The sequence below is a fragment of the Callorhinus ursinus genome, unplaced genomic scaffold, assembly GCF_003265705.2.
Source record: "Callorhinus ursinus isolate GAN/ISIS: 27379988/994484 unplaced genomic scaffold, GSC_fseal_2.0 scaffold26, whole genome shotgun sequence".
Lineage (NCBI taxonomy): Eukaryota > Metazoa > Chordata > Mammalia > Carnivora > Otariidae > Callorhinus > Callorhinus ursinus.
In genome coordinates this window covers 3,637,603-3,664,046 of record NW_027397088.1, presented here as the reverse complement: position 1 = coordinate 3,664,046, position 26,444 = coordinate 3,637,603, and the positions used below count along the sequence as shown (strand labels likewise).

Sequence of the window (26,444 nt, the reverse complement as noted above, 5' to 3'; positions counted from 1 at the left end):
AATTCTTCTTTAATTTCCTGGTTGACCCATTCATTCTTTAGTAGGATGCTCTTTAGCCTCCATGTATTTGAGTTTTTTCCGACTTTCCTCTTGTGATTGAGTTCTAGTTTCAAAGCACTGTGGTCTGGAAATATGCAGGGAATGATCCCAATCTTTTGGTATCAGTTGAGACCTGATTTGTAACCTAGGATGTGATCAATTCTGGAGAATGTTCCATGGGCACTAGAGAAGAATGTGTATTCTGTTGCTTTGAGATGGAGTGTTCTGAATATGTCTGTGAAGTCCATTTGGTCCAGTGTTTCATTTAAAGTCTTTATTTCCTTGTTGATCTTTTCCTTAGATGATCTGTCCATTTCAGTCAGGGGGGTGTTAAAATCCCCCGCTATTATTGTATTGTTGTTAATGTGTTTCTTTGCTTTTGTTATTAATTGCCTTATAAAAGTGGCTGCTCCCATGTTAGGGGCATAGATATTTACAATTGTTAGATCTTCTTGTTGGATAGACCCTTTAAGTAAGATATAGTGTCCTTCTTCATCTCTTATTACAGTCTTTGTTTTAAAATCTAGTTTGTCTGATATAAGGATTGCCACCTCAGCTTTCTTTTGGTGTCCATTAGCATGGTAAATGGTTTTCCACCTCCTCACTTTCAATCTGGGGGTGTCTTTGGGTCTAAAATGAGTCTCTTGCAGACAGCATATGGATGGGTCTTGTTTTTTAATCCAATCTGATAGCCTGTGTTTTTTGATTGGGGCATTGAGCCCATTTACATTCAGGATAACTATTGAAAGATAGGAATTTAGTGCCATTGTATTGCCTGTAAGGTGACTGTGACTGTATATTGTCTGTGTTCCTTTCTGATCTATGCTGCTTTTAGGCTCTCTGTTTGCTTAGAGGACCCCTTTCAATATTTCTTTTAGGGCTTGTTTTGTGTTTGCAAATTCCTTTAGTTTTTGTTTGTCCTGGAAGCTTTTTACCTCTCCTTCTATTTTCAATGACAGCCTTGCTGGATATAGTATTCTTGGCTGCATATTTTTCTCGTTTGGTGCTCTAAAGATATCATGCCAGTCCTTTCTGGCCTGCCAGGTCTCTGTGGATAGGTCTGTTGCCAATCTAATGTTTCTACCATTGTAGGTTACATATCTCTTCTCCCGAGCTGCTTTCAGGATTTTCTCTTTGTCTCTGAGACTCGTAAGTTTTACTATTAGATGTCGGGGTGTTGACCTATTTTTATTGATTTTGAGAGGTGTTCTCTGTGCCTCCTGGATTTTGATGCCTGTTTCCTTCCCCACATTAGGGAAGTTCTCTGCTATAATTTGCTCCAATATACCTTCTGCCCCTCTCTCTCTTCTTCTTCTGGGATCCCAATTATTCTAATGTTGTTTTGTTTTATGGTATCACTTATCTCTCAAATTCTGCCCTCGTGATCCTGTAGTTGTTTCTCTCTCTTTTTCTCAGCCTCTTTATTTTCCATCATTTGGTCTTCTATATCGCTGATTCTCTCTTCTGCCTCATTTATCCTAACAGTTAGTGCCCCCATTTTTGATTGCACCTCATTAATAGCCTTTTTAATTTCGTCTTGGTTAGATTTTAGTTCTTTTATTTCTCCAGAAAGGGTTTCTCTAATAACTTCCACGCTTTTTTCAAGCCCAGCTAGTATCTTTAAAGTCATGATTCTGAACTCTAGGTCCAACATCATACTAATGTCAGTATTGAGTAGGTCCCTGGCAGACGGTACTACCTCTTGTTCTTTTTGCTGAGGTGATTTTTCTCATCTTGTCATTTTGTCCAGAGGAGAACAGATAAATGAGAGAACAAAATGCTAACAGGTTAACAACGTCCCCAGCAAATACACTCTATACAAATCAGAAACGACCTGAAACCAGGGGAAAAGAAAGGGAAAGAAAGAAAAAAGAAAGAGAAAAAAAAAGAAAAAGAAAAAGATAAAAACAAACAAAAACAGAACAAAACAAAAAAAAACAGAATATGATCAAATATGACCAAGCTAGTGCATAGATCAGTGCCACACACTAGATTTTGGGTGTATTTTGGTCTGTTAGAAGAAAGTGCCTCCTAAAATTTTAAAGGAAGAAAGACTTATATATGTACAAAATAAGGGTTGATACAATGAAGGGATGGAAGATGACTGTAAAGATGAAACTTAAAAAAGTTTTTATAAACGGAATTGATAAGAAGTTGTTTGAAAGAAGAAAGAAGAAGATTTAAAAAAAGAAAAAAGAAAAGAAAAAAAATGGGAGAGACTGTGATCAGGCAGGAGACTAGAACAAAGCCATACACTAGTGATTTAGGGTATATTTTGATCTGTTAGAAGAAACTGTGTATCAAAATTTTAAAGAGAGAACAACCTATATGTGTATGCCAAAAATAAGGGTAACTACTATGAAGGGATAAAATATGACTCTAAAAATGAAAAATAACAAATTTTTTTTATAAAAGGGATTGATAGGATGTTGGTTGAAAAAAGGAAAAAGAAAAATTAAAAAAAAAAACCCCAAAAAACAGTTAAAAAATTAACTTTGAAAAACTAATGAATTATGGTAAAAAAGCCATGAATTCTATGTGCAGTATTCCCCTAGCGCTGGAGTTCTCCCGTTCTCCTTGATGGGTAAACTTGGTCTTGGCTTGCTGGCTGTTCGTGCTGATCTTCTGGGGGAGGGGCCTGTTGCCGTGGTTCCCAAATGTCTTTGCCGGAGGCGGAATTGCCCCGCCCTTGTCCGTCCAGGCTAAGCAAGCTGCTTGGGTTTGCTCTCAGGAGCTTTTGTTCCCTGAAGCTCTCGGTACAGCTTTGGAGGACCAGGGTGAAAATGGCCTCCCACTCTCTGCTGGGAGGAGCTGAGAACTCAGGACCCCGCTCCTCAGTGTGCCCCCAGAGAAAAGCAGTCACTTCCGTGTCCCCGGTCTCTGGCCGCACTCCGTGCTCACCCGGCCTGTGACCGAGCGTTTCTATCTCTGGCACCCGACCCCGTGTGGAGTCTCCAAACCCAGCGGATCCTTGCGGTGCACTCCCGCGCCGCTCCTCCTGGGGGGAGGAAGTGGAGTATCCCCAGATCTGCCGCCTGTTGGGTCCCTGCTGGAGAGGCAGTGGCCCGACTGAGCCGCGGATCACAGTTTATGGCCACCCCGAGCTGAGAGCCCACACCTCGGCTCCGTCTCTGCAGCCAGCTTCCCCGCTCTGATCCCTGGGAGCTCTGCCGCACTCAGGCACCCCCAGTCTTTCTGTGACCCCGAGGGTCCTGAGACCACACTGTCCCGTGAGGGTTCCACACCCTGCTTAGCCACTGGAGCGATGTCCCTCAGCGGAGCCGACTTCTAAAAGTTCCGATTTTGTGCTCCGCGGCTCTATCACTTGCCAGAAGTGGCCGACGGAGGCCCCCTCCCCCGCCGTCTATCCTCCTGAATATCGCCTTGGATTCACTTCTCTGCACGTCCTACCTTCCAGTAAGTGGTCGCTTCTCTGTTCAGAGAGTTGTTGCTACTCTCTTCTTTGGTCTCCTGTTGAGTTCGTAGGTGTTCAGAATGGTTTGATCCCTATTCAGCTGAATTCCTGAGACCAGACGAAATCCAGGTCTCCTACTCCTCCGCCATCTTGCTCTGCCCCCCCAATCTTTATTCTTAACAGCAAAAAAAAAAAAAAACAACAAAAATCCAAACCAAACCAAAACAAAAAACACGTGGAAACAATGTAAATGAGTAGCTGAAGGAATAAACTGTGGTCTAGTCACACAGTGAAATACTACCTTGTAATAGAACAGGATGAACTGCTGATGTATGCAACAACATAGAAGATTTTCAGAAATATTATGTTGAGTGTAAGAAGCCAGACACAAAACAGCACAGACTATGATTTCATTAATAGGAAGCTCAAGAAAAGGTAAGAGCAGGAAAACTATAGTGTTTGAAATTAGAAGGAAGGGGGCGCCTGGATGGCTTAGTTCGTTAAGTGTCTGACTTCATGTGAGCTCAGATCATGATCTCAGGATTGCGAGATTGAGCCCCGCATCCAGCTCCATGCTCAGCAGGGAGTCTGCTTGGGATTCTCTTTCTCTCTCCCTCTGCATCCCCTCTAAAATCAGTAAATAAATCTTTAAAAAAAGGAATTAGAAGGATGGTTGTCTCTGGGGTAATTCCCTGAAAAGGGTTATAATGGAAATATTCTATATCTTGATTAGGATGTTAGTTTTTTTTTTTTTAAAGATTTTATTTATTTATTTGAGAGATAGAGAGCACGAGAGGGAAGAGGGTCAGAGGGAGAAGCAGACTCCCCGCTGAGCAGGGAGCCCGATGCGGGACTCAATCCCGGGACTCCAGGATCATGACCTGAGCTGAAGGCAGTCGCCCAACCAACTGAGCCACCCAGGCGCCCGATTAGGATGTTAGTTAATTGGGTATGCACATTTCTCAAAACCCACAGAACTATATAGTATTTTAGATCTGTGCATTTCACCATAAGCAAATCTTATCTTGGCTAAAAAAAATGAATGGGAGAGGCTTCCATTTTCAACAATGGCAGCTGGGAAATTCAGGTCAACACCCCTGCTGAAAACAACTAAAGATGCTGAGTAAAATATTTTAAAAAATCTTTAAAGTATCAAAGGCCTGATAAAATAGGCAAAACTTCAAGGGAAATCCGAATCCAGAGACAAGAGGGACCCGCACACAGTATTTCCTCCTGCCCTGAGGGCTTTTGGCAATTCTGCCAAATGTGGGCTTGGATTTTGGTGACCTCACAGGATAAGGATGACAGTAGTCCAGCTTGGGGTCTACCCTAGTGGAGGGGTCTACTACACCTTCCTCCATTAAGCTCGTGCCCCCCAAAGGGCAATACCCTGATGGTGAGAGTGAACTAGAAGTAAATCCAAAGCCATAACTACTCCCGTAGGACCATGGGGAAGGTTGCCTTGGCACTGAGCAATAATGTTAAAAGTGTCTGTCTTTGAACCATGAGAGATGATGGACTCTGAAAAACAGACTGAGGGTTCTAGAGGGGAGGCGGGTGGGAGGATGGGTTAGCCTGGTGATGGGGATTAAAGAGGGCACGTTCTGCATGGAGCACTGGGTGTTATATGCAAACAATGAATCATGGAACACTACATCAAAAACTAATGATGTAATGTATGGTGATTAACATAACATTAAAAAAAAAGTGTCTGTCTTTGAGCAGTGTGGCTGCAGGCTCAGCTCTGTGTGATTTTGCAGCCTTGCGGTTTCCTGAGTTGAGCCTCAAGCCGAAAACTTGTTAGGTCCTGGATTTCTGAGAAGTGCACCCAGGGTTTGGCAGAGGGACAGGGAGACCCTCTCTAGACCTTTCTCTAGAGAAAGAAACACATTTCGAATAACGCATGAGTCAAAGAAGAAGTCAGAATGGAAATAAGAACATATTTTGAGCTCAATGATACAAACATATTACATTTCAAAACCTGAGAGACATACCTAAAACAATAGTTAGAAATAAATTTGTAATCTTAAATGCACGTATTATAACAGAAAGAAGGCTGAAAACCCCATAAGGACTTCTTTTTTTTTTTAAAGAAAAACTGTGGGCTAATCTTACTCAAGAACCATAGATGGAAAAATCTTAAAAACAAAATATTAATACATCTCAGTAAGTAATATATGAAAGATAATAAGGAATAACCAGGTTGAGTTATTCTAGAAACACAAGGTTGATTTTAGATTCAATAATTAGATTCAAAAATTAGAAGATTCAATAATGTAAATAACCACATTAATGGATTAAAGGAGAAAACCATGCAATCATCTCAAAAGAAACACAAAAATAAAAGCACTTAATAAAATTTAACATCCATTCATGATTTAAAAACTCTTAGAAAACTAGGAGTAAAAGGGAAGTTTCTTAATATGAAAATGAAAATCCATGAAAATTTTAGAGCAAATATTAATCTCACTGGTAAATGGTAAAACCTTTCCTTTTAAAATCAGGAACAGAAGCAGGATGTCTGTGAGCATCATTTCTATCAATGTTACATCTATGTTCATGGTTCATGTACATTTCTAATGTTATATGGTTATTGAGTGAGATTGGCCTTCTCCCTGTTTCCAATCCTTAACGCCCTTTATTTCTTTCTCTGACTTTACACACTACTGTCAAGCACAGTATTTAGATTATTTTAAAAATTATTTAAAAATAATTAAATTTAATTAATTAATAGTAATAAAAGACATGAAAAACGACATGGCAGTAAGAAAAAATGATAGCAGATTTAATAAAAAATTAACAAAGATATATGTTCTTGATAAAAGACAAAGGCCAAATGATACATGAAAATGTTCTCAATTCTTCAGTAGACAGAGAAATGCAATATAAGTTAAAAATGATAAATTATTGTATAGCCACTAGATCAGGAAAAAGTAAAGTATTGTTAAAGATATGGAACAGCAGGAGCATTCTCACAGTGCTGGTGAGAGTCTATATTGGTATATACATTGAAAATATACATCATGCATGCACAATAATATTCATACAAGTCCCAAGCTGAAAATAGCCAAAATGTTCATCAATAGTAGGGTGCATGCATAACTTTCATAATATTTATAGAATGAAATATTGCACAACAATGCAAAATGACAAAGACAGCTATCTCCAATAATATGATGAATCAAAGACAGTTTTAACTGAAAAAAAGATACAAAATAATGCAAATAGTATGAATACATTTACAAACAAATCCAAAACTAGCAAAATAAAACTGTATATTTAGTGTGCACATTATAAGTGGTAAAACTACAAAGAAAATCAAAGAAATTTTTATAAAAAATTCAAAATAGTGGTTAATTTAAGGGGGAGGACAAGGGAATGGGATTTTGGGACACTAGCAATATTCTAGTTTTGATAGTGGTTTTATGGGAGTTTACAATTATTTCTTAGCTGTACATACAGTTGTATGTCCTTTCTAAATGTGTGTATTCCAATGAAAGAAAAATATATTTCAAGTTAGCATGACTTCATTTTGCAGCCATAGGCTGGTGAGGCCCTGATGTACAGTAACAATAAGTGATCTTGCACTGTGGTTAAGAAAATTGAGATACTTGGAAGTATTTTTCCTCCTTAGAATTTAAGTTTTAAGTTTTTCAACTGGAATCTTTTATTTTTATGCGATTTGGTAATATTAGCAATAATATTACCAATGATAACCATAAAGGCTGACATTTATCAAGTCCCTTTGATGCATCAGCCATTTTTATCTTATTTCCTATATCTGAATGATCCCATAAGGTAAATGTTATCTTCATTTAACAGATGAAAAAAGCTTAGGCTCAGGAAAATGGAGCAACTTTGCTGAGTTCACACAACAAGTAAATCTCAAATGTAAGCCTAAACTGTTTACAAAGCCCATGCTTTACCCACTAGTCTGTTCTCTTTATTAAGGCACTTGTTATTTTAATGGCATTTTTTTCAGGTTAAGAAGAAAATACATGTTTATTTTAGAAAAACTGGTAATTCTTGAAAAGCACAAACATTAATTCCCATCCCCACTCTAGAGTTAAGCATTGTTAATATTTGGTGTAGCAACCTTATCCATTTTCCTAACTGTGTGTCTATCTGTATTACCATTCATCTATATATCTATAGAGCATCGTTTTTTAGTCAAAATTGGAGTCTTATTGCATATACTATTCTATAATCTGTCCCTTTCCTCCTAACTACCACGTTCATGTTTTCTCATGTTGTTAAACATTTTTCTACATGGGACTTAATGGAAACATAATATTCTTTTTATAAAAGTACCATATGTATTCAACCAGCTTATACTTAGGTTCTCTTTCAGTGTTTTAAATACAATAAATAATGTCATTATATATGAATTCAAAGATAATATTTTGTGTACAACTCTATTTTGGGGGAGGCAAAATTCCTAGGAATGCACTTGAGGGTCAAAGGGTATGGCTGAATTGCCTTTCATAAAGATTAGAAAAATTTACATTCCAACCAGAAGTGTATGACAGTGTCCATCGCTCTATGCCCACCCAGACTTCATTTACACTGAGGATGTTTCTGTATAAGGCAACTCTGCCAACTCCCGTGGTCCTTTCTGTATAATGCCATTTTGCCAGTTCCTATAGTCCTTTTGCACCAAAAAAATATAATAATAATAATTCAATGCTTTTGAGCATACAGCATAAAGCCTAAGAACTTATTAGGAACCATTACATAATAGCCAGATTTATTTTCTACCTAAAAATACAACTTTTACCTTTAGTAGGGAATAACACATCCCTAAAAGTAGGTGAAGTTTTCATCCATCACCTCATCAGCCACTAATACCCTCTCTACTGCAGTATTTTTCCCTATGGAAAATTTCTCCTCTGAACCTTACCCTCTTGGGAAGAGCAGGCCAACATTTGGTCAGAAGAGCGTGACTTGGGCTTTGCACTTCTGTAATTTCATGCCTTGTTGCTATCATAAGCTTCTTCTAACTCCTGAAATTCACTTCTAATTTAGAAGGCAGAAAAGCATACCCAGAATGTAAACATAAATATACCCTTCCTCCAATTCCAAAAACCAAGAAAATGATGATTCATGCTGTAGAATGGAATTTTTAAAAATTGGACATAAACACTCTTAGACTTTGCTTCATTGTTTGGAATAGGTAGTCACATAGTAGCATGGATTTCACCTTGTAGCAAGCATTTTATTGTGTTTTAAAAATTTTTATGGTTAAATAATTAATGGGAGGGAGATATGTATATGGAATGGGGGAAGGGGAAGAAAGTATCCTATGGTGTTGGGTTGGAATTAAAAATGTACAAGTATGAACTCATGATTTAAAAAAAAATTATATTTCCTAGCTTTGTCCAAGAAGGAGCTAGAAGCAATGATCCCCCAGTAGCAAAGAACACTCCTATTGCCCTTGTCTTAATTTCTAAATACATTCTTCTCTAAAAGGAACCAGGGCTCCTTTGAGAAATGGTAGATTCTAGAAATAGAGCTGGGAAGGTACAACATGAGCTTTGAACATCTTGTTATGCCGTAAAGTAAGGAAGTACTCAAAAAATAATGGTGGCATGTCAGAAGTACACAGGAGTGTGCTCAAAAGTGCTCCCATGGACCAAATCTGGAACAATTTGAGCATCAGAATGAATAATATAGGGAATGTACATTCATTTAAAAAAATCGGCCAGTTCGTGGTGATACTAAAAAGCAAAGGGGACCAAGATGGGGATGGAGAGCTCTTCTCTTAAAGATGAATACCAATTAATAAATGTAGAAGAAATGATAGAATTAGAAAATCACTGCTTAAGAATTGCTGTGGTAATAATTGATTCAGGCAAGAATAGATACTAAAATCATAGGGTGATAGATTGTTGGGGAATGGGATATCCATAAATTCACAGAGCTGCTTATTAATTCCAAAAAGAAGAAGGTTAACTTTGCATTGGAGAAAACTTAATCAGATCACCAGATTTCACATGACTGATCATGCTACAAGCTACACCATGTACCGCCTCTTGTAATGTTCTCAAAGACACAACATCACTTCCATGGTTTTCATACCCAGTGGTTTGCCCAGTTCCAAATATGAAGAAACAAGGACGCGATTCAAAATGAGAGATAGTTTGTGAAAAAATAGGTTTGAAGTCTCCAACGACATCAATGTCATGAAGGGTTAAAAAAAAAAAAAAGACTGGGTTATTATTCCCCAAATATATAGAAGTAGACTAAAAAGACTTGCCAACTAAATGTGCTATGTGATTTGTGATTGGATCTTGTTAGGTGAGAAAGTGTCTTTATTCTCAGGAGACACATGTATTTAGGGATAAAGTTTCATGAAGTTTGTAACTTACTCTCAGAAAAGAGAGACAACAAATATAGGAAATGTTAACATTTGGTGAATCTACTTAAAGGGTATATGGGTACTCATTGTTCTATTCATGTAAATTCTCTGTAGGTTTTAAGTTTTAAGAAATAAGTCAGAAGAGGGGCGCCTAGGTGGCTCAGGTGGTCGAGAGTGGGACTCTTGGTTTTGGCTCAGGTCAAGATCTCGAGGTCTTGAGATCAAGCCCCGTGTGACCTCCTCTCTCAGTGGGGAGTCTGCTTGGGATTCTCTCTCTCTCTCTCCCTCTACCCCCCTACCCTGCTCCTGCTTGCATGCAATCTCTCTACATATAAAATAAATAAAAAATCTTTAAAAAAAGAAAGAAGTCAGAGGAAAGGAAAAATATTTAACAAAAATTATATGAAAGTCATATGAACTTTGGAAATTTATTTATGAATAGTATTTACACAATGTTCTTTGTTCCAATTGAATATCACATGTATTGTTTAATACACAGCATCTTTACTCAGTGACATGCACTTACATTTTATAAGAAAGTAAAAAAGGGTATAACTAGATGAACAAATTGTGAAACCATTACAGAAGTAATGAACTAAAACATTATTTAATTTTTCTGAAGAAGATTAATTTTTAAATGGTCCCATATATATTTTTATCTAGGTTTTTAAACTCTCCTGTTTTTTATGTTCATTTTTTATTACACAGATTTCAGCTACTTACTCAAAGTCGCTTGGAAATATTAAGGGTTTAATGTAAATACATCTGGACTTTCTGTAACGTCGTTATCCTCCTTGCTCTAAGAATCCTGGCTTGAGTAGAAAATGAGATAGAATTTAGTTTTAAATTGCCATTAATTTTTCTATTAATTACAAATCATGCATTACGTAGTATTCATACCACGAGGAGAGAAGAGTGAGATTTTTGACTTTTCCCTGACTCACTGTTCCCTTCCCCTTTTCTTTGGCCCCAGGTGACCCAACAAGTATGGGTATAATTTATGTCCCCTTGGATCCCAGCCTTGGTCACCTGGAAAAGTTGGCCATAAATGTTTAGTAGGGCTTTGTTCTTTTGTTTTCTTTTAACAAGTTTACTTTTTGTTAATCACATTACTAGATTTTCTTTTTTCTTAATTACTTTATTGAAGTATAATTTACATATGAAATTCACCCATTCTAAGTATACAATCCAGTAATGTTTTAGGGAACTTAATGAGTTGCACACTTATCACCACAGAACAGTTTTTTTTAACATTTCTATCACCCCAAAAAGATTTTATTTATAGTTAATCTCTGTTCCTGCTCTCAGCCCCAAGCAAACACTAATCTACTTTTTGTGTCTGCAGATTTGCCTTTTCTGGACATTTCAAACAAATGGAATTATGTATGTGGTCTTTATTTCTGGCTTTTTTCACTTAGCACAATGTTTTTGTTTATCCAAGTTGTAGCAGGGATCAGTACTACATTCCTTTGTGTTACTGGGTAGTATTCCATTTGAATGGATGTATCACATATCTCTTTTTACCAAGTCAATTGATGGAAATTTGTGTTGTTGCCAATTTTTAGCTATTGTGAATAATGCTGCTATGAACATCCATGTACAAAGCTTTGAGTGTTCCTGTTTTCATTTCTCTTGGGTAGATATCTAGAGACAAATTGTTAGGTCACTTGGGAAATCACTTTTTAAGAAACTGCCAAACTGTTTTCCAAAACCTGTACCATTTTACATTTCTACCAACATGTATGATGAGTGTTCCAGTCAGTCACTCCACATCCTCACCAACATTTACTCTTGTCTGTTCTTTTAATTATAGCTCTTCTAGTGGGTATAAAATGTTATTTCATTGTGATTTTATTTTGCATCTCCCTAATGACTGACTTTGAGCATTTTTTCTTGTGCTTTGTAGCCACTCATTTATATATCTTCTTTGATGAGATGTCTTTCAAATCTGTTGTTCATTTTTAAAAGTTAGGTTGTTATTACACTGGTGATTTGTAAGAGTTGGTTGTATATTCAGGATACAAATCCTTTATCAGATGTGTGATTTCATAGTATTTTCTCCAGGTCTGTAGTTTGTCGTTTCATTTTCTTATGCTGTCTTTTGAAGAGCAAATTTTGAATTTCAGTGAAGTGCAATTTATCATTTTTTGCTTTTATAGCTCATTCTCAATGGTTTTTGAAAGGAAGAAAATTCAATAGTTATGTGGCTAATAGGGGCATCTGATCACCAAAGGCAAATGCTGCTTGGTAATTCTGAGAGTATTACCACACTGATGAGAAGAAAAGGTGAAGGTGATATTTCATCCACTGTTCCCAGTACATCCTCTCCTTACCTGACCTCTGAAATGGAGCCATTGGCCTTGAAAAGCCTGGTGTCTAAAATTAATAGTCTTCCCCATCTGACTAAGAAGGCAACAGCTGAGCAACATGAGATCAAGGACCATATTAGTTTAAACAGGGGCTCAAAGTGGCATTTGAGAGAGAGGATACTTCCTTTCAGAGTGGACACTTGTCTTTTCAGAAGACTTATTCTGACTGAGAGAAAAGACCTTTACCAGAGAATTGTGTAGTCATTTTGAACTCTGTAAAACTTCCTTTTATCTGCTGGAAATTACGCTCTGCACTTGAAGTGGTCCAAACCCTAGGATGTCCTCCTATACATGGTAATTACTCTATTTTAAATAAATGTTATAACCTCTCACATCTCTTCTTTCTATGTTGCCTTAAATAACTAGTTGTGCCAAACTCCAGTCAGAGCTTAACATTTATTATTTCTTTACAAAATTATTATATCTTGGACCTGTTTTCTTTTTAATTTGTTAATTTTTATGTGGCTTCCTGATCCAATGTGAGTACCATCTGCAACTACATATTGTGTATAAGTCATAGTTTGCCTTAGAAATAGCCATGCATCTGCCTCCTTTTTTTAATAATTTTTTTTCAGGGCAATTTGAAAGAATGCTAGTATTGATCTATAACGTACCATAGTTCTAGAACTCTGGTTTCTATTACTTACATTTCAGTGTGTTTGAAGTAAGGTCTTTGTGTGGCTAAGAAGAATTTTGCAGAGCATTGGATTTTTAATAATTTGGAACTTAAGGTTTATATGAATTTTACTATCTGAGTTGAGAGAATGAAAAATGAAGTTTTGTGGAGATAACTGCAGATGATTTTAAATTTGAGAAAAATCTGGAAGCCGGGGCACCTGGGTGGCTCAGCTGGTTAAGCGACTGCCTTTGGCTCAGGTCATGATCCTGGAGTCCCAGGATCGAGCACTGCACTGGGTTCCCTGCTCAGGGGGGAGTCTGCCTCTCCCTCTGACCCTTCGGCCTCTCATGCTCTCTCTCTCTCTCAAATATTTTTTTTTTTTTTTTTGGTGTGTGTGCGTAAGCTTTATTTCTACTCTCAAACTCTTACAACTTTGAATAACTTAAAAAAATTAAAAAAAAGCTGGAAGCAATTTTCAGAAAATCTCCAGCAGGGGGCCTCAGCAGTCAGCGGTGGGAACCCGCCGCAAATTCCAATCAATCTCTCTCTCCCCAAGCCCCTATCCCATCAAGTGTGTGGACATAAACTATGTGTAGATCTCTAGTATCAGAGCGGTATTATGTGTATTACTTAATTTGGAATGAAAGTATTTCAAAGAAAGCACAAGGATTTGCACTCCTTGATACCTAGCCGTTCATGACAAATCGAAGAAAGCTATCTGGGTATCTTATCTGCGTGAGAGCGCTGTAAGGAAATTTCTTTTTAAAAATAAACACCAAACATTTCTGGTGTAGGCAGAGAAGGGCTCTGGAAATGGGCCATCTGGTGGAGATTACTCCCCATATGGGGACAAAATTCCCCTGGGGGAAGCATGAGAGACCCCCTCACACAGGAAGGAGCCCTTCCCACTGGGGATAGGAGGAGCAAAACCTGCAATTCCAATTAACCCCAACAGAATTTTATATTCTGTATTTAAATTGGCCACTTGATATACATCTTATTTTATGCATTGAGAGATACAGTCACCCAGGGAAACTGAACGTTGCCTTTTACTGTTCACTTTTGTAGGACAAGGTGGGGGAAAAATCCTTTTTTTCTTTTAAAGTTCCAGCATTTGAAACTTGATATTAACATTAGCATTTCTTTTCCTAATTTTGGATCTTCTTTCCAGTTTAAATAGAAGGGACTTCAAAATTCTCACTGGTCATTTTCTCCAGAAGTCAAATACGTGAGTAAGTGATGAGATCTTTGTCCCCCCCCCCCTTTTTTTACAGTCAAGAGGAAGGCACGCTCAAAGCTCATGATTGCGTCTTAATTTACAAATCAGGGACAGAGGGAGATGAAAACCACACTCCAGACAGTAACTTAATCGGACTCACCACCAAGATGTTAAAAGTGAAGAGGCTGGAAGAAATCAACACATGTTATAACAGTAACAAACTGGAGGAAATGGCCTTCTTTCAGTGCATGGAAAAGGTTGAGAAAGTGAAATGTTTTCTGGAAGAAAGTTCCAGTGAACAGGAATCAAGATCTGGAAAGAATGAGGTAATTATGTGCTAATTTAGTCTTGTAAAAACTATCAGTTCTACTTTATCTGTTCTTACATGAATCAGTAAATGTAACCATTTATCAGACTCGTCAAATTCTATTTTTGTCGCTTGTGTGAAGAATTAAGGAACGTTTATAGATGAGACATTTTTCATTGTGTTTCACTGAGGATTATGTGTTGTAGATTATACAACCGAGTTTGGTAAGTAATTGAGGGGCTTTAAATGTGCATCTCTACCAGCGGGCTTCTCCTCATTGTGGTTAGTGGCTTAGATGTTATGAAAGGGAACTTCTGGAAACACACATTTCTTGAGAAGGATCATTTACAAGGATGGATCTGGGTGTGAAATTCAGAGAAGCACTAAGAGGGGCACAATCGTTCTGCAGAAGAGTTTCTAATTTCCTCAGGACTTTGAGTTCCTCACAGTGTAGGTGACATAGCTGTTGGCATTGACTGGTCAGAGACGGGGACCAGCAAGCCTTCCCTGAAGGTTATGCCTGGGTCCTTAGTTGTGCATAATGAAACCCTGAGCCTGATTCTGGCTACTTGATCTTTGGCTACTTAACCTCAGCCAAGATGCTGCCTCATCAGAATAATGGGATGATGGCTGTTGAGGAATTTAAGTGTGATAATGTGTATAAAGCACTTAACACAGTATCTGTTCACCATGGTAAACTGTCATCCAATAGCAGTCTTCTCTTCTCTCTTGACTTAGTCAGTCCCACTCACGGATCCATGGAAGTGCAGCTCCTGGCCCAGGGTTGGCCTCCCAGCATGTTGCCCGTGCCCTTCTTCTAGCATACACAATTGTTTCGAACGTCTGTCACCTAACTCTCGATAGTGCTCTTCAAGGTCGAGACCTTGAATCACTTGTACTTGGACTCCCCTGGTAACCAGCACAGAAGAGGTCCCCAAAATGTCTGTGGAATGAACGGATCTGTAGAAGTGAATTCTGCATTCTGGTTGAAGGCTAGGAATGAGTATTTTTAAAGATCAGAGCAGGTGATTCTTACTAGGCAGGATTGGAAACATCCTTCTTTGTCCAACTGCTGTTCTAAAGAGCACTATACGGACAGGAAGGACATTTCTAACGGTGCCCCAGACAATGAAGCAGGGCTAAGTGACCGTCAGGGAGTATGGAATGATAAAATGTGCTGGAGAAAAGAAATGAATTGGGTTGAAACTTAGGTTTCTTGAGACCTCCACTTTTCCTATGAGTTAATATCTTGTTCAGTATACACCAAAAAGAAACTTCCACAGGTGAAATTGATGTCACATATGAAGGACTTCCTCCTTAGGGCTATTAGGATGCAAATGAATAAACAGAAGGATTCCTTTTTCTGTTCATTAACTTCTCTAGGACAGACAAGACAAAACAGTCTTCTTGGATAACTTTGAAATAACCAGCTACTGGTAATAGTTTATATGAATTTGATTATTTTTCCAGGACTGTTTTTCTCTGGGTTCTGTGATATAATTTTTAGAAGTAGGAATTATCTTTGAAGAGGGAGATGGTGCTAAGCTGGAACAGGAACATTTTTAGGAAGAATTGTTTTCATGATAAACTGCACCAGAATATCAGAAATCAACTGATTTGGACATTAAATATTTTTGGATATTTTTGAGGGCAAGACTGAGAATGTTGCACCTCAGAAATCCTAAGAGAGCACCCTTTGCACTTGGTCTGATGTCCCGCATATAACCTGGGCCTTCTGGCCTTGATCCTGCAGTCGATGCTGGGCGGAAGACGGAAAGGAGTGACTGGTGGCTCCATATGTCCCATTCAGCTTCTTTGTAAACGGCGAAGGCCCCAGAGATGTCAGCAATAAATTTCCCTGCCTCTCTCTCTCTGGCCCTCTGGAGGATGGATGGAACATGAAGGGGAGACACAGAGCTCTTCTTCTTTGTGTGGCTGCCAAGGCCATGGTACTGGAGGCCCTGGCCGGCCCAGTCAGCGGGTGCCAGGGGAGGCAGCAGGCCTTGGCCGCAGGTGGGTGGAGAAGGGCATTCCAGTAGCTCAGATGTCAGATGCAGACAGAGCTAGACTGACATGTCTCCATCTTCTGCTGGGGCCACAGTAAATCTTTACAATATCAGGCGTTACTCTCCAGGGACAGTCTAAAAAATGCTTGCTGTAATTTGTCATAAGTGGAGAAAACTTATTCTCCTTTCTCTTTTTAGTCCTTCTCATTCTGAGAAGATTAGCATTGCTCATCACAGTAGAAAATGTCACTGTGGTGCATTGGAAATAATTTACTCTGAATTTCCGATACTCTAGTGATATGGAAGCTTTGTTTGGAGGGCGTGAAGTGCAATTTCTTTCTAGAAGAGTCTTTACTCCCTAGTCCAGGCTGGTAAAACTCAGGTTCTTTTCCTTTTCTTGCTCTTAACCAGCTTTTTTTATTTCACTTATTTTCTCCCCACTAGATTAATTTTAACTATCTTCTTTCTTTCCCTCCACTTTATTTTTTGCTGAATTTGTTAAATGCCACATATTCTACTTTTCTCCTGTGGTTTGTTCACTTTATTTTTCTACTTCCCTTTTTATTCTGTTTTTTTTAATGACTTTTCTCATTGTCTTATATTCTAGAGGGTGTCCAAAATCACCTGAATAATGTAGAATTTTAAAAACTTTTAGCAGATATGCCATAATAAACCAGGTCTAAGCCTATATAATGTGGTGTTGAAGTAAAGTAAAACACAGAAAAATTAATCTGCTACATACAAGAGATGAGCTCACTAGTGATTGTGTATATACCGTTAACTCATAAATGGTAAATGACTCTCATCACTATAATTAGTATCATTTTTATAGAATCAAATCCAGGTTTTCTTCTTCAGTTACTTCTTTGTTACCTATATAAATAGCCCCCTGCTATACTTCTCTTAGATATAATTTACTGTTTAACTAAACACACGCACACACACACACATGCACACACACTTTATTTGTTTAATAAAAGACAAAAGGGCCAGATAAGCAGAGTTCTACTCTCCCATTTGGTTCTGTCTGCCTCCCTTTGCCTACTCCCACTGATGATACAGATACCTACTTTTTATGCCCAAGGTTGTGACGTGAATATTGACAGGACGTGAATAGCATAGAGTGGGTGGGAGCAAAGCGTGGATCTCCCTGTTTTGATTGCAGTCGGTGCGCTTAATCGGAGATGGCATTTCCTGACTAACCACTGTGAAATTGTACCGCCAGTGGTGCTCACAGTGACTTACTTAGATATCGAAATACCATGGCTGAGGGTGGAGGCTTTGCAATTTTTAAAGTTGCATTTCCCTACCCCCATCTCTTTGCTCCTTTGCTCCTAAGGGCAGGAGGAAGCTCCCTGGCGGTGGCCCAGCCAGCAAGGCAGATGCCAGTTTCTGTGGTGCTAAATCGTCCTTGAACTGGGGACAAGCGCATTCAAGTTGGTGTCGCTTGTCGCCAGCGGGTCTGTCTCTGCCCCTACACCTGTTTCAGATCTGTCACGCAGGCCATCCTATTTTTCCTTTTAAAGAGGCAGATTATCTGTGCATCGTGTAGCTGGAAACACAAATTGCAGGACCCTGCGAGAACCCTCTGCCATGGGGCAACGCCTACTCCTCAGAAGCGGGCATGTAACAAGCATGTGCTGGGAAACATGCTTGTGCTAGATCAGGGGAGGGAAGGAGCATATACGCCAAGTGACTTCTGTAGCCGCTCCCGGAGAATGGACTTAGCACTTAGAAGAAAAGACATCTGGATTGTAGGTAGCGTGTGCCTTATCTCGTCTTCCTTACTCTGGCGTGTGTTCCAGTCGGTGATGACACGGGGAGGTCACAGACAGGCTCCTGCCCCGGAGGACACGCAGGTAGTAACATCACTTTTAACTAAGACAGATTCATTTTACTGTTCTATTTACTGTTCTATTTCCAACTAGGGAGTGGTGCTTGCCAAAGGAGACGGAATGCATGCCCCGTCTTAATCCTTGCCAGAGACTACCCCCTTAGGAGGGTTTGGGATAATAATAGTGGCATGTGGCTCATTTCAACATTCCAAGCACTTGCACCAACTTTCGGGGAACCTCAAAGCAACCGTTTTTGCTGCATGTTAAAGTCAGCGAGCTATTTTTGTTTTGAGAGCAAAATAATGTCAACATCTCTCCATTCCCCTACTACATATATGACTTAATTATGAAAGTAGAATGACACAAGAGCAAAACTTCTGTGCCCCTTACCATGTCTATGGCGAAGGCAGCATACAAAGAGTGGCCACCTTCCCTGGGGGAGCCAGTTCGCCCAGCCTATATGCTCTTTGTTTGGAACCGTTGCCGGATCATGCCTTTCACGTGACATGGCAGCTATTCCAGGAATGGAATTCAGTCCGGAGAATAGTCCAATTCTGAAAGAAGAGAAATAATTCAGATTCTAAGGATTTTAGCACTTCCCAAGAGAGGGTATTCGTGTCTGGGAAAACAGCTTTTTCTACAGATTTAATTCTTTTATCACTTAGCATAAGATACATTATTTTCAAGACAGTATAAAAGCCGTTTGGAAAAGAGGACAGAAACCAGCCTGAATCCCAGGAAGGAGATGTATAGCAGTGTCCCTCCACTTCGTTTTGTTGCCATCTACTTCCGTCTCAGAGCTTTTAGGCTTTTCACCCCCTGGTGGAACCCCTCCTGTGAAATCTTAACACCACAGATATACTGTATACCTGCTTACATATTATAGGCATATTTGTGCTTTATACATAAAAGGAATGCTTTTTTTTTTTTTTTACCCCTCCTGAAGAAACAATTTTACCCCCTTGGGGAGGGTGATACTACCCTCATGGAGAATGCATGATTTATAGTTAAAAAAATTTGTCCCTATACCTGTATGCAGATGCCTTCTTTATATTTATCCAACAAGCAACCAGCCCCTCAGCATCCTGGTGGTGTTGGTGGACTGAAAGCTCCAGGCGTCAGGCTTTCATAATGGCCCTGAGCCTTTCCACGGGACCCCGACACAATCAGTATTTCGGGGACCATTACGTTCACTTTCAGAGGAATTGCCAAACCTTGGAATGGTTTATTATCTGATCTATCTTAGTTGAGGACAAGGTAAAAGAGATGGGGGAAAGATGGATAGACAGGAACAGACTTTTTTTTTTTTAAGTAAGGTCATAAAACATTCTAAGTCTCTTTAGGTCTGACCTAATGTCACCGTTAGGTCTGTGTTTTCAGACTTGGTCAGTGTTGTCCAAGCATTACTCATTTTTGGCTGCTTAACACATCTCCTATGGGAAATACCATGAGGGAAATACCCTTTTCCTATATGGAAAAGAATGAGTTATCCATCCAAGCTCCCAGAATGTAACCCTCATAGTATCTCCCAGTGACAAAGTCAACAAGATACATGCGCTAATTGGGAATGTTGTGGGAATGTATTTCAAAAAGTTTTTGCAACTTTTTAACTGTAAAGAAAATGTCTCATAAGTCAGATTTTTATAACATAGCCTATTGCTTTTTTCCCCCATTGTTAATGGTTATTTAGAAACATGGACAACCTATTGTCTTAGAAATTTCTGCAAGCACAGAAGTTTTAGGAACTGTTTTTTTCTAAGGGCATCAGAGAATCCTACTTGGGATATTAATGTACTCAGTATCTGTAGAACATAAAACATAATGCTGGCATACAGGTATAGGGATATCCATAGAACATAAAACAATCGAAAGATTTTTTCCAATACATTGGGTACAAATACTTGCCCATGTAAAGTTCTGGGTGTCCTAGACCAAACACACAGAGGAATCATATTGTTTGTGTCATTTCAGGTTCTCAGAATAATTAAAATTATGAGAGTTGTATGTTATTCGGTGTAATATGAGAAAAAAAATCTTATTTTCTCTGAAAGTTAAAGCAATATAGTAAAAATATAAATATTGCAAATCAGGTCTGTCCAAATAAGAAACTGCTTAACATACTTGATAAGGAAATTCACCTAAAACATTATAGTTGTGAAAAGCATATTGAGCTGTTAGTGTTTCTCAGACTTTAGGTTTTCAGGCCACCTTCATGGGTTTTGCTGTATCTGCATACTACTTTAACCCCTGCCAATTAATATTTTCACATATCAAGTTATTTAAAAAATTTTAGCAAAAGCAATGATAGAGTGAAATCATGGTTTTGATATGCTTGTTCTAGATTTTCAAAGACACAGTAACACACACACATTTTAAAAATGGTTTATTAGTGTACAACATAAAATCACCCCAAATCCCTAACGATGAGGTGATCCCACGTCAGTCTCTGGACCCCTAGACTAAGGAGGCTATTTCCGGACCTTTGCCCTGTGCCACTTGGTATTTTCAACTCTATTTCTCATTTTCTGCTCACCGTATAGTGACAATAACAAGGACCAGGGAAACTGGTGATGAGCAGACAGCCGTGGAGAGAAGAGAAATCCAAAGACTTCCCTCGAGATAGCGGGTACACAGAAAACTGATAATAGGTAATGTCTATGTAGAGCTTCTTATGTTCCTGGACCCGTGTTCTCCCTGTTGTCGCTCTTGAGGTCCCATTAGAAGGCAGAGCTGAGACAAAAGCATGTGTGTAGATGGTTTTGGAATTAACTTCAGCAAATAGGAGTGAGGGCCTGGGGAGTGTGAAGTAGAGAAGGAAAGAAGCCCCAGTAAGCTCACATTGCCAGGCTGACCACTGCTGGCTAGGATGACCTCAGAACTGTCCACCCAGAGGACTGGGGAGGGGGCAGCGGTGATGCACTGGGTCATCCCCACTGGTCAAGAGCCGTCCCATCGGGTGACTAACCTCTGGCACTTGCAGTTGCATGTAGCTGATCGTCGGTTCCCAGGGGTGTTCCACGCACTTCAACCTCATTTACAACTTTGACTTCAGGAGGAGTGTCTGATTTGCTAGTCCATTGATTAGGTAGGAATGGTATGTGCTCATTTGGATACTGGCACAAACCTGCCGTATAATCCATGGCTCATGGCTTCGTCCACTCAGGGGTTCTGAAAAGGCCAGGTTAGTGTGGCATTTCCATAACGAATGGGACACTAAAGACCTATACAGGCTCTAACAAGGAAGCTGTGACTCAGAGATTAGGGAGCAAGGCACATAGGAGCCTTGGTGCTTAGCTCATCCAAATCCTTCTTTGAAGGGGACTCAAAGTCCAAGAGAGGTAAACTGGACTTGCCCAAGATTCATTACATGGAAGGACTATTCCTACCTAAAATCAGAATTACCCTCCCAACCGTGTTTTCCAGGTTGCTCTTTACGTGTTTTGTTTTATTAGAGCCAAGCTTTTTCACGGAAGGGGTGGGGGGCACTTTGCATGGTGGCTATGAAGGTTCTGTGTTGGCCATGGCCCGTGGGAACACAGCACAGCAGGTATCCCGGGCAGGCGCTGGCTCAGCTGGCCTGGAGCAGGGCAGCTTTTCGAGTCCTGCAGGCCTGCCTCGAAGGATGGCTGGCTGGCCATCAGCCAGGCCCACTGGCATCTTGCCTTGGCGCCACCTCTTTCTAGGCAGGAGCATCTTGCTTCTTAACTTTCCTGCGCCTCAGGCTCTCCCTCTATGAACAATTCCCCCAAGGCTTCAACTTGGGAGCTGAGAATCTGAGCAGCAAGGAGCCCAGTTAGAAGGCTCAGGTGGTGACAGAGCAGGTGTAATACTGCTGTCAGTGGCCGGGTGTCAGGAAATTCTAAAGCAAGGCAGTGACCGGGCTAGAATGAGGGGTGTGTGAGCCCAACATCTTCTTTGTCTACTAGACCTTTAGCTTCTAGCGTTGTCATTCCAAATGTAAGCAGTGAACAAGGTTGTAAACTTTTTGTATGGTTTGGGGCTTATCTGAACTAACTGGGATGAGGGGTAAGTATAAAAATGAATTATAGAGACAAGATTTCAATTAATAAATGTATTTTTTTTCTTGTGTCCTTGAGAAATGACTCTACCTTCTGTGCAATAGAAATGTTTTATAATAGCATTTCCCCACATCCAGCTGTACAATTCTTTTTTAAAAAAAATATTCATTTATTTGAGAGAGAGAGAGAGAGAGAGCAGGGGGAGGGGCAAAGGGGAGAAGGAGAGAGAGAGAGAATCTCAAGCAGACTCCCCGCTGAGCAGGTAGCCCCATGCAAGGCTTGATCTCATGACCCTGAGATCATGACCTGAGATGCAATCAAGAGTCAGATGCCTAACTGACTGAGCTCCCCAGGAGCCCCCAGCTGTACAATTCTACATGGAGTTTTCTCTGCTGTTTCTGGAGTGCCAGCATGCGGGTATACCCATGGAGTTGTTAACTGCAGAGTTCTGATGGGGCATAATAATCAACCTCTGACAAGCACTGCGCTATCACTCTATTCCAGAGCATCCGTCATTCCAGGGGCCCACTTCTAGCTTGGATATCTTTGCCTGTAGCATATATTTGGTCTATAGGATGGTTTCAGATTCTGAAAGGGGTTTTGAGCTCCCTTGGACACTGGAGGATAAGAGGGGAGGAACTAACAGGAGCTGAATATTTTATTTGGAGCTTCTAAGTCTCCTAGAATCTACTAGAGGCCTTTGCACGCCCCTGAGTCACTCATGCCCCTTCAGTTCTCTGGAGAGGGCTTTAGATAGTATCATAGTGTGGCCTCAGAAAGTGCTCATCACCCGTTCTAGCCTAAACCCTAAGGAAGGTCCCAGCAGCCCTTGGTGTTTTCCCAAATTGTCCAAGAAAGAGAAACAGGGGGATGGAACAAGCAAGGGGAATGCATGATGCATCTACCTTGTTCAGCATGGTCTTTCACTGGAACATCATCCACTAGGCCAGCAGTTCTCAAAGTGAAATCCCTGGACCCCCCTGGGGCACCCTAGGACACTTTCAGAGGTCTGCAAGTTCAAAACTATTTTCATAATAATTCAAATTATTGGCCTTTTCCACTGCATTGACATTTGCACTGATGAACAGGCAATGGTGGGAAACTGCTAACTCCTCAGCACAAAATAAGGCAGTGGCACCAAAGTGTCCTAGTAATTATAGCATATTTCACCACCAGACCCTCGATGTTTTTGTTGTTTTGTTTTTGAAAGAGACCATCTTCCTTAAAAATGTACTTGATGAAACAGGAATGTAAATGTAGTTAATCAGCCTGTATCAAAGTCATTTAGATCTTTGTGCCCATACTCTATATTAATCTACTCAGTAAGGAATTACTGAGCTTCTATTGCACGAAGACACACTGTTGATTCTGCTGGGACTGTCCCATAGTCGTCGCAGGATACGACTCTGGTTTGGAGGGTAGATACTTGAAACCCAAAGACACAAGCTGTCTCACGTATTGATGCTCACTGATGGTGTCAAAAAGAGGAAGAATCTGATGACACAAGATCATGTATTTAAAGGGTAAACATAGGATATGCATTTAGGTTGCAGATGGCTTTTTTCTGTTTAGTGAGCTCCACGTATTAGAGATGTTTTATGTTAGGGTCTCCCTTAAAACCACTTGGCAATCTGTAGTTATAAATAACTACAGATTGATTATATTATAAATATTGACTATAAATAATCAATTAATAATTATAAATAATCAATATAAATATTGATTATATTATAAATAACTACAGATTGTAGATATAAATAACTACAGAAGTTTAAAAATGAACAATGACCTGTGTTAGGTTCTACTTTCTTCCCAACCTTCCAGAATAAGCATGTTGAATTAATAGGATGATACAAGTAAGTTTCTACATTCTTAAGGCTGTGTTTGCATCTGCCTATTTAGGATTTATGCTTTAACTTGGGTCTATTTATTTATTTACTTATTTTATTTAACAAGCATGTAAGTGGCCCTCATTGTGTGCCAGACCCTGTTCTAAACAATTTACAAATAAGAACTCATTTAAACCTTGTAGGCACTTCCCTGATTGGCTCTATGGCTAATACTAATGATTGCTAACATTTATGTTGTTTATTGTGTCCAAGGCACTGGGTTAAGAACTTTTCATACAGCATCTCAGTTAATTCTCAATGTCCAATAAATTTATATAATTATTACCTCCATTTTATAGATAAGTGAGGCTTAATGACATCCGGTACTTGCCCAGAGTTATACAGCTATATACCGTGATATCTCTTGAATGGGTTAGCTTGCCCCATAACATGAAAAGGAAAACTACATTTATTTGAAGAAAATTTAACTGGAATTTATTTATTTTTTTTAAATTAAGCTTGAAGTATTTGGAAAAACAAATCGTCTCTGATGGATTTTCTAAGGACAGTTTGTATTATCTGCACATTATCTGAAATATAGTTTCCATTTGATGACTGCTCTGCTTGTTTGTTCTATTTCTCTGTGCAAACACAGCCAGAGTGGCCAGATTGAAAGCGGTCCAGTTTCTTTGGCTTGACGGAGAGGCTCTTTTCTGGAACAGCGATGTAACAGTGACCTCTAGTGGGGAGAAGTTGCAAAAGTTACCGTGGCTGGGCAGTGAAGTCACACCACTTTAGGCTAAGCCTTCTGATTGTAGGACCTGTGTCCTGTGGCTGAAGTCAGCCATCAGCAGGCGTTGGTTCATGAACACAGCAGAAGCTAGGCGAGAATACATTGGAACTAATGATTCTCTCAAACATATAATAAGGCTGGAAAATGATAGGCTAAATTGGCTTACTTTATTGTAATAATACAGTACATCACATACAAAATATGTGTTAATTGGCTGTTTACATGATCGGTAAGGCTTCTGGTCAACAGTAAGCTGTTGGTAGTTAAGTTTTGGGGGAGTCAAAAGTTATATGTGGATTTTCAACTGTGTAGGGCGTCAGCAGCCCCAACCCCACGTTGTTCAAGGGTCAACTGTATTTAAACAGAGAAGGATTTAGTAACTTGGGCTTGATAGAACATGAGAGAAGGCAGAGCCTATTTATTTTATTGGACACATGTTACTGAATATGCCACAGGAGTCAGGCAATGTGTGGGTTGTTCAAGCCTGACACAGATACTTAAAGATTTATGAACTCTCAAATTATAACAATTACTATCGCCGATATGACAAAAGGGGCAGGAGACTCCACTGGTGTCCTGTCCAGGACCTTCATCTCTTGATATTTCAAATGGTGAATGACTAGACCCGACTTACCTAGCTGTTGGGTACCACAAGAGACGCTGCATCATCTACCTCTCGACTCTCCAACCCTGTTCTCTGAGAACCATCCCTGGTCCCAAGCTCAGGAGGCCACACCCAGTTTACTAACAGAGCTGTATATTACAGTGAAGTTACTGGGGGATACAGAGAAGAATGGAAAGTCACCAGGCATTAAGCTAACTCTTAAGCTTGTCTACCAGAAGATAATGACCTCTAATTGAAGCCTATTTCCAATCATTCTATTTTAATACTGTGTGTTTTCATGATCATATCATCTTATGTGGGATTATTAATATTATTCCCCAACACATAACATTGGGAATTCTCAATGCATATTACAATATTAAAGGCTCTGAGAGGTCCCCTGTTAAAACAGCAACAGAACCATTTTAACCAGGCACATGGGAAGCATTCAATAAACGTTAGCTCATATCTGAAACACTATTAGCATTCTAATTTATCCTAAGAGACTTCAAAATTTATCTGACCACTGAACTCTTCTGTTTCCCGAATCATATTCACGTCTCAGGATGCCATAAGATGTACCTTGTAGAATGCTGGTTTAGAGAGGCTCCATTATTGACTCTGGTATCAAGTAGCCCCAGATTCAAATCCCTGTGGGGCCCCTTACCAGCTGTGTGACCTTAGTCATTTAGCCTGAATCTCTGTCCCTGGTTCATCATAACGGGTCAGAATGCCCACCTTGCAGAATAATTGGGAGGGTTAAATTAGCTAATCTACCTGTTAGCAAGTGGCTTGGTGCCTGGCACAGAGATGTGACCCCCAAATTTAATATCTGTTCCCACTTCTTTATTTTCACCACACCTTACTGTATTCTTTCTCCTCTTCTATGCCTTTTGAAATCCTTCCTGTCCTTCAAGGTCAGATTCAAATCCCACCACTGTTGATTCTAATCTGACATCCCGCCTCCTCCCCCCACACCAAGTTTGCCTTAACTACGTCATCCTTTGAGTACACCATTTAAATAACGTATGC

At 39.6% G+C, this 26,444-nt stretch overlaps 1 protein-coding gene across 1 annotated transcript in view; it reads left to right on the top strand.

Moving 5' to 3' along the window:
- The first annotated feature begins 17,794 nt into the window (after positions 1-17,794).
- Positions 17,795-26,444, top strand: part of MYLK4 (myosin light chain kinase family member 4) — a 75,161-nt gene continuing 66,511 nt past the window's right edge. Inside the window, exon 1 of the mRNA XM_025890864.2 lies at positions 17,795-18,191. Within this exon, the coding sequence (XP_025746649.2) occupies positions 17,982-18,191 (210 nt within the window). The 5' untranslated portion in view covers positions 17,795-17,981. The remainder of the gene's footprint in view (positions 18,192-26,444) is intronic.